Source organism: Rhodamnia argentea, chromosome 2 (genome assembly GCF_020921035.1).
Source record: "Rhodamnia argentea isolate NSW1041297 chromosome 2, ASM2092103v1, whole genome shotgun sequence".
NCBI classification, from domain to species: domain Eukaryota; kingdom Viridiplantae; phylum Streptophyta; class Magnoliopsida; order Myrtales; family Myrtaceae; genus Rhodamnia; species Rhodamnia argentea.
The window spans coordinates 19,720,634-19,729,081 of record NC_063151.1 but is presented as its reverse complement, the minus strand read 5'-3'; the positions used below and the strand labels follow the sequence as shown (position 1 = coordinate 19,729,081).

At 46.1% G+C, this 8,448-nt stretch overlaps 1 protein-coding gene across 1 annotated transcript; it reads right to left on the bottom strand.

Annotated features, from left to right (window-relative positions):
• Positions 1 to 1,512: 1,512 nt before the first annotated feature.
• LOC115739509 (protein DETOXIFICATION 48) lies at positions 1,513 to 3,645 on the bottom strand. Its single transcript, XM_030672635.2, has 2 exons — positions 3,449 to 3,645; positions 1,513 to 3,301 (listed from the first exon to the last, which is right to left on the bottom strand). The coding sequence occupies exons 1-2, from the start codon at positions 3,566 to 3,568 to the stop codon at positions 1,727 to 1,729; spliced, it is 1,695 nt and encodes a 564-aa protein (XP_030528495.1). The 5' UTR covers positions 3,569 to 3,645; the 3' UTR covers positions 1,513 to 1,726.
• Positions 3,646 to 8,448: the final 4,803 nt, after the last annotated feature.

Genomic DNA, 8,448 nt, shown 5'->3' with positions numbered 1-8,448 from the left:
GTAAAACCTATACGCCGGATGCTATAACACCCGATATCCCGTGCAAAACTAGAGTAAACCATAAGAAAAGTGCGTGTGAGGCAAGAAAAGAAGAAGACAAGAACAAACAATAATGTTAAAAAAGGAGCAATTGGATATAATTTTCAATTTGGTGTTCCTATATAAGGTTTTTTTTTTTTTTTACCAATCTATATGCATTATTGGGAACAAAGTCCATGGAGACTTCCTCCCATGGGACATTGGGTATGGGAAGAGGCTGGTGGAAATGGTTGTGTTGGTAAAAGAGTGTCTGATTTTTGAGAAGAGGGTGGGGGTGGGGGTCGGGGTCGGGGTCGGGGTCGGGGTGGGGGGGGGGGTGGGGTTGGAGGGTGGCAGATGAAAACAAAAGGGTTTTGGGGGGAACTGCAGAGAGCAGAGCAGAGAGGTGCACTGTGATCCTGTTTTTGTCATAAGAGAAGTAGACAGACTCAATAATTGTTTAGATTTTGTACCTTCATTTCTCAACAGGGGCCCCCCCCTTCCTCCTCCTCCAAGTTCTTACTCCCTTCACTACATGCTCCCTCTCTGCTCTATGCCTGCCTCCCTCCACCCACGCAATTATCTTCAACCCTCAACTCATTATTGGGCACATGCTTGTGCCTCCATGATGTTGTGTGAAGTCTATGTGGCTTTTCTTTTGGGGCATTTGGACATAGCAAAGGGGTGGACACTGGGATGCACACTTGGAAAAAGCTCGTTCTCGAGGCATGTGGGGGGGTTTTTGCCATCCATCCGGATCGATAGTCGCGCGCAGAGCGTCGAGGATTTCTCCCCATCCCATTTTCGGAACGATGGCACCTTGTATGCCATGATCGACCTGAGCCGACCCAAACCATCTGACTCCAAGTGTGCACGAGAAAACCCTTGAAGGCCCCGGCCTCTCATCAGATATGAAACGGCTAGGCCCTTCCTCATGTTTTGAGCCATTTTTAATCGAAAGCAAACATTCTTCAATACGTGTGTACATATAGAGATTGCAATACCCTTTCTCCATTGACTCGTCTTCAAACAAGAGCTTCGCGCTTTGTTCGAGTGGGTGACAAAAGCGGTCCAGTCCCGGCTACGTGCATAAAAATGTCATTAGAAAACCTAGTTGTAGGTGCTACAAGGTATGGTGGTAAAGCATTAGATGTCCAATCATTTTTCCTTAATAGAAATGCCTGGCCCATCTATCTATCCATCGCTCTCTTTAAGTTATGTGGGAAACGATGTAATAGTTTAGACTCATTCTGTAAATCACAAAGGTAAAGGAGGGGCATTTGTGCTAATTTTCCATTTTTAGGCAGCCAAGCGTTGTTGCCTTATATGGAAGGGAACAACAAACAAAATTGTTAGGCAGATTCTCTCTCTCTCTCTCTCTCTCTCTCTCTCTCCTTCGCCTCAAAAACAACCGACAGCCTAAGCTTTTCTCTCTCTCCACTGTGTCAGTACTGTATGGAGGTGCGATAACCATCAAGATATAACAGCAAGATGGGGGGAAATGAAGAGAAATTCAATAAAAATAGGCATAACCCACGGAAAAAAAAAACAGAGGGGGAAAAGGAACTTCTACAATAGCACGAAGTGGGATGATCAATGGGAATCTGATCTTTCTTTTTTTTTTTTTTTTTTACAAGAACCACTCAGGAAGAGAGGAGCGATATCTGCAAAAATGGAGGGAATAATGGTTTAGCATGGGGAATCACTATCAGTGCACTGTGTTTGGAGTGGATAACAGAGGGTCTGTCTCATGTGATGAAGCTGACTTCACAAGTTGCCCATCATCATCACCCGTGTCGCTAACGCAGAGTATCTCTTCAAGATTAGCCCTCTTCTTCTTATTGCTGCTTGCTTCCTTTTGGTTCATGGCGACGGAGACAGGAGCAGAATCGGCCGATGACCCTTTGGATGAGATTGGCAATGAAGGAGGAGGAGGAGGAGGAGGTTGAGTGAGCTCCTTGGCTCTCTCCACTTGAACCGCCCAGTCGGTTCTGCAGAGAACATAGAGCATGAGCAATGCGCATGAGCCTTGAGCAGCCAACAAGCCGAGCCACAACCCTGCGAAGCCCACTTTGGCCACGAACCCCATGAAGATCGCCACCGGCATGCCGATGAGATAGAATGAGCCCAAGTTGATGTTGGCGCCGATCGTAGGCCTAGCGCTCCCCCTCAGGACACCGCATCCCGTGGTCTGCGGGCAGTTCCCGAGCTCGCAGAGCCCCGCGATCGGCAGCGCCGCCGCCGTCAGTTCCAGTATCTCGGCGTCCCCCGTGAAGAGCCGCCCCCACTGGTGCCGCACCAGGGTGGTGAACAGCATCGCCCCAAGGCCGAGCCCCACTGCACAGACCAGAGCGACTATGGATGAAATCCGGGCCTGGGCGGGCCGCCTCGCGCCGAGCTCGTTCCCCACCCTGGTCGAGACCCCGAGACTGAGAGCCGAGGGGAACACGTAGACAAGCGAGGTGGTCTGGATGAGGATCCCCATCGAGGCCACGGTGGCACGGGGGCTGGCGAGGAGGCCGCACAGCACGATCATGAGCTCGTACCACCACCACTCGAGGCACACTGAGACGCAGGTCGGCACGGCAAGGGCGAGCAGGGAGGACCAACCCCGGAGGCAGTCCGCACTCGGGGCTACCCAAGAGTCTTCGTACACGCGTGAGAAGTAGACGAAGGCCGAGAGCAAGACGAAGAGGTTGAGATTAGTCCAGACCATGGCTATGGCAACACCAGCAATGCCCATCTTGAAGTGGACCACCAAGAGGAAATTGAGAGGGACGTGAAGGAGGACCGAAACAGCCGAGCAATAAGTCAGAGGCAATGTGATGTTCTGAGTCCTCAAATAAATCCTCAGCGGGTGAAGCAGAGAGAGGAAGAACAGGTCAGGCATTGAGAAGAGGATGAATGTGTGAGCCGTGGACGATATCTCCTCATCCTGGCCGCACCACAAGAGGATCTCCTTCATGTTGGCCCACATGAAGGTTATCGGGATGGAGGCCGAGAGGAGGAGGAGGACGGTGCGCTGCAGCGTGAGGCCGAGCAGCTTCCACTGCCGCGCACCGTAGGCCTGCCCACAGATGGGCTCCATCCCCATGGCGAGGCCGGAGATCACGGAGTAGCCGGTGATGTTGGCGAACCCGATGGCGAGGGATCCGCCCGCAAGCTCGAGCTGGCCGAGGCGACCGAGGAAGAGCATCGAGATCATGGCCCTCGAGTAGAGGAGCAGGCCGGTGGCCGCGGTCGGCCCGGATATCTTCCCTATGGCCTTAATCTCCTCCAAAGCCTGAGGAGAAATTTTTTCAAGAACATGTCAAGCTCTGCATGGCCATCTTTTGCTGGCAAGTCTCTGGAGCATCATCATCATCATGTTCATGCATGCAAAAAAAGAAAAGAAAAAGAGAGGAGAAATAATAGTTTTTGTTACATTTACCTGGGAAGGGGTAGGCCATCTATGGAGGTCATCTTGGAGGTCCATGGTGGTCTTATCTTGGTTCTTGTTGAGAAGGGTCTTCTCAGGGAAGTCGAGCGAAGATGGGTTCGGGTTGCACATACTCGACGAATGAATGAATGACGATGATGGTGTGTGGTGACACTACAGCTTGTGGATAAAAAAGAACACAAACAAATAAAAAAGGGTTTTTTCAAATGTTTTTTTTTTCTCGTGTGTGTGAGAGAAAGAGAGAGAGAGGAATGACAAAAGAAAAAAGAAAACGAGGTGTTTGCAACAAAAAAAAAAAAAGATTTGGGTTTTGTTGCGGCTTCGTTTGTCTGATTTTAGAGGACGAGCTCTCTCTTTTTGCCTTCTCCTTTTGAGCGTTGAACGAGAGTTTTTGATGGCTTGGAAGGGGAGTGAAGAGGGGGTCCGTCTATATATACGCAAACCGGCGGAATGAGCCGGGCCCCGCCTTCGCCTCTCCTCCACCAGACGTGTCGACGGCCCGAGAAAAGCGTGTGCCTGTACATCTTTGATTCTTGCTCTCCAGTGTAATGTGATGAAGGGGGAGGGGGGGGCCTCTTCTTGGAATTGAAAAAAGAAAATTTTGTTTTCTTTCGTTATAAGTTTCTGGTGTAGCAATAGGGTAAAAAAAAAAAAATTCCGGTTAGGTTATTAAGAGGGGGGTTCAAGGTCGTGCTCGCGATGGAAGGGTGAATGCGGAGTTAAGACGGCCCGCGATCACGTCTAATGGAGACCGTCCCATGGCTACCACTAAGGTAGTCCCCTTGGTTGATTGAAAGGGAGTGACAACACACAACTTTTTGTTTTTTGTCTTGTTTTTTGTTAGGACTGAGTTGAGATGATATTATCTGAGCAAAAGCTGGTTTGGTGGGAATAATTAGTGTTTTTTCAAACCGACATTGGACGGTTTGTGAAAGCGTAGAGGGTTTCCAAAGGCTATTATAGCAGTAGTGGCCAATCCTCCTTTTTTTTTGGGGGGGAGGGGGGTGGGTGGATGGTTGGGTGGGGAGTACTGTGATGTAATGGAAACAGAGTATTTTATGTTTTTCACCTTAGGAGGGGATAATGTTTTTATGAAGCTTGCGGCTTTAGGGGTGTGTGTGTGTGTGTAAGTGTGTATATGATCTTCCTTTCTTTTGGTTACGTACCAACAAAGTTGGATAAAGAATTTTATCTTGAGAGAAAGAGGAAGTGGGGGCCAAGTGGAGAGAGCAAATTCGCCTGCTCGCATGAAGTGACAAGGGGAATAATTGGGGAGGCGAGGGTAGGGGAGGGGAGGGGGCAAAGTGTTTGTTTTTGGGGACATGGTTGGGTTTTTGCTTCATGGCTTGGTGGCAGAGGAAGTGTTTGCATGCACTGAAGGGAGGCATGTCATCCTCCATCCATGCATGGCTCTGTTTCGGTTTCACCCCGAAACCGACTAATCTCCACCGAGTGTGACAATCCTACCCGTCTTGATCGTGCTGGGTCAGTTACAGCATCGCATAGGTCCGTAGACTCCTTAGGATGGCCCTAGAAATTAAATACGGTCGGTCGGTCGATCGGATCGCGCCAAATCACTGGTGCCAATCGTTGCTGACGCCAATATATTAGCCCCCCCTCTCCTCCTACTTGCCTTATTTGAGAGGCAACATGCAGCTTGTGAAATCTGATCCAGGTCCTATCCCCTCTCTCTCTCTCTCTCTCTCAATCAAGTCTCAGTGCTTGGTTGCAGTGAGGTGAATATATGCATATAAAATGAACTTGTGGTGGGAGGTCATTTCTGGGGAGTAAGTGGAGGGGATATGGCCGATATCTGTGATCCATTGGGGTGGAGGATATCAAACTCATCCCATCTCCATATAAAATCATTCCCGGTCAATGATCAAAAGGGTATATTTAAACAAGGTCATGGGTTAATAGCTTCTATTGCTGAGATCTGCGATCCATTTTGGGAGGATATCAACTCATCCCATCTCCATATAAAGTCATTCCTGGTCAGCGATCCAAAGGGTCTATCTAAACAAGGGTTAAGACTTCTAATTGATCCATTTGACAGTCTCCTTTTTGGTCAAAGCAAATTTCTTGATTCACTGCCCTAGTTACCACGTTAGACACAAGTAAAATGTGCTTAATATATCCCATCAAATCCCTTGCAGCCCTTTGCACCACTATAAAAATTTGTTCGATGTCTATGATGGGTACGTGGGAGTTTAGTTTTGGGGTCCTCAATGGGACCACAAAGGGGAGTTTAATGGCTGTGTACAGTACCGGCAGACGGAAGAAAGGGGAGCAAAACAGAGGAGTTTACGTGCACCCATTCCAACCATTTAATTTGTATCCCTTCACTCACAACAGAGAAGACACTGTCTCTCAGAAGGAGGGCCAAAAAATGGCTGTCTTCTGAGCAAAAAGGAACAGAAAGCCCCTCTCCCTCTCTCCCACCACCATCTCGTGCCCCCAATAAGCGAAAAAGCAGCTCAACTTTTCTTGCCTCTTATCTCAAACTGAGCAGCTTCAAGCACCAGTTCCTCCTCTGTTTCCTTGAATAAGAAAAAGCTTCTCTGAAATCCACATCCTGTATGTCAGGGTCCATGTGTCTCCAGCTCACTGAGTGGCTCTACATGGAGATTGAGAGCTATGTGACATGCAGGTTAAAAACAAGGGAAGAAGAAAAAAAAAAGGAGGGGGGTCCGGATCTAGGGAGATGAAAACACATCAGTCATTCCTTTATTATTCCATAATGCCTGCTCATTTCGGTTAAAAAGAGGGGCTAACAAGAGCTGAGATAAAAGACACGACACTGATTAATAACGGTGAAAAAGATCCATCTCGGGTTTATCATCTCCAATTGGGGAAGTGGGGCTAACGGAAGAAGGCAGAACCCACCAGACTGTTTTCATAGAAATGGACAAGCTATAGGATCACATGGATGAGATGCCACTGCACTTGTATCAAAAAGACACATTGCAGCCAAAAAGGAAAAATATCACAGTGGCCGTCAGATCGAATTTCTTGTGCATCATAGCAATAGCAAAGACACTGTAATGCAACTCTCAATGCGAAAAGGATATGCAAAAATGACAGGACCTGCCAAGGGTTTGACATAAATTAAAAGATTATGCCCTTCTAGATTAGAACCAAATTCACAGATTCTATCCCCTCATTCCTCCGGTTCCCACCCCCTAACATCTCTTGAAAAGGTTGATGCCTGAACCTGGAACAAAACCATCACCCAGAAAATTAATATCAGACGTTTGTTTCACCTTGAAAACCCCGTACAGGTAGTCAAAGATAGGTTGAAGTCACGCATGCCCGACAGACCCTCGAACTACATATTATAAACATTCGAGCACTTGTTGCGCAGTCCTTTCAGGATGACATCAGTTTAAACCCAACAAGAATGAAGATACTGAAGATAAAAGAAAAGTTTTAACAGCTTTCATAAGTTAAATATTAGACTCCAGCAGCTATAATACAGTACCCAAAAAGCACATCGCAGTAATACTTCTCAGCAGCAGGAAAGCAAGACATACTTCCGTAAATGCATATAAGTGCAGCAACAAAGGAACTTATTCCAGGATTCAGATGCAAGCAAGAAGGAAAAGGAGAGCAGGCCAATGGCCTTTCACCATGATCAATCAAGCTTTTTGGAATTTTAGAGCACCAAACATTGTCTCTATCAAGGTCTCCAGCAGCACAACTTATATGCGAGCTGTTAACCACTAAGCATAATTGACCATATTCATACAACAAATTCGTTCGAAAAGAAATGCATGAGATTCCAATTCCATGATTAGGCAACCCATGCGTAATGACATTTACATCAAAAGGAAAATGACACTTCCTGGAGAATATATCCCAACCACCAGCAGCTTTTTTGGTTGGTGAAGAAGTAGCCATGGGAGTATTTCCGGGATCTGCAACTCCCTACTTCACATAATAATCCATGGTGGTCGGGCAAAATTTTGAGAGTTCCAGAAAGTAGCATCTATTTTTAAATGAGAAATTCTTTCTTTGTGGAAAGTATACCCCACCAAGCATATTATACAACCATGCTCGAGTTGCCATCAAGCACATGAAGACAATTGCTTCCTGCATAGTTTGTCTTCCACAATTCCCAACATGCAAAATGTGTACCACTAAAATTCTGACTGTAAAGATACCTCAATCCGGTGCTACTGTTTATTGTTCTAACAACTATCACGAAACTCATGTCTATATACTGATAATCTGAATTCTAATTCTTTTGTCAGAACATGCTGTAAAAAAAAAGTATGCAGAAACCAGGTACTGAATAATTTTGAGTTGGAAAAATAAGCAAATTTTTAGATAGAAAACCTTGTAGAAAATGACTCAATTGGCAAAGATAAGTACGAGCAATAAAACTTCCTTCTACCATGAAAAATTCCCACCAAACAAATTGATACAGCAAAATACCTCTTCCGAGGCGCTCACCTTTTGAGCGTTAGCTCAAACAAAAGCAAAGACACTTGAAGTTAATAGAAGATCCGTAGCTGCACAGCATGGACTGGCAAGTTTTCACCACCAATTTGCTAAGACCCATTGTCCACTTCTCAGGACGCTGCCCACTGCTCTTAAAAATTGAAGATTAACGACTCGACTGGTTGAAAGCACAAGAAAGAAAGACCGCTTAACCACAACAGCTCTAAATAATTAAGTTGGCATTGCAAGGTTTAAAGGACTTGAAATTGTTAAGGGAACAAATTAAACACACAAATATACTGAGGCACAATTAGAATGTTCCATCTTCTTGCTTCTCATAGATGCTTGTCTAAAGAAATGACAAGAGGCTTTTTGAAACATATATCCAGAGGATTAACAAATTCAGATCAAATATCAGAAGTTAACTTCCTTATTTAGCACTTGCTTAAAGTACCAGTCCTACGGAAACATAATTTGTAACTTGTAACATATTAGCAGTATGCTTGTTAAATTAGCAGGCATCCACATAACCTTTGCTGTCTGATGAT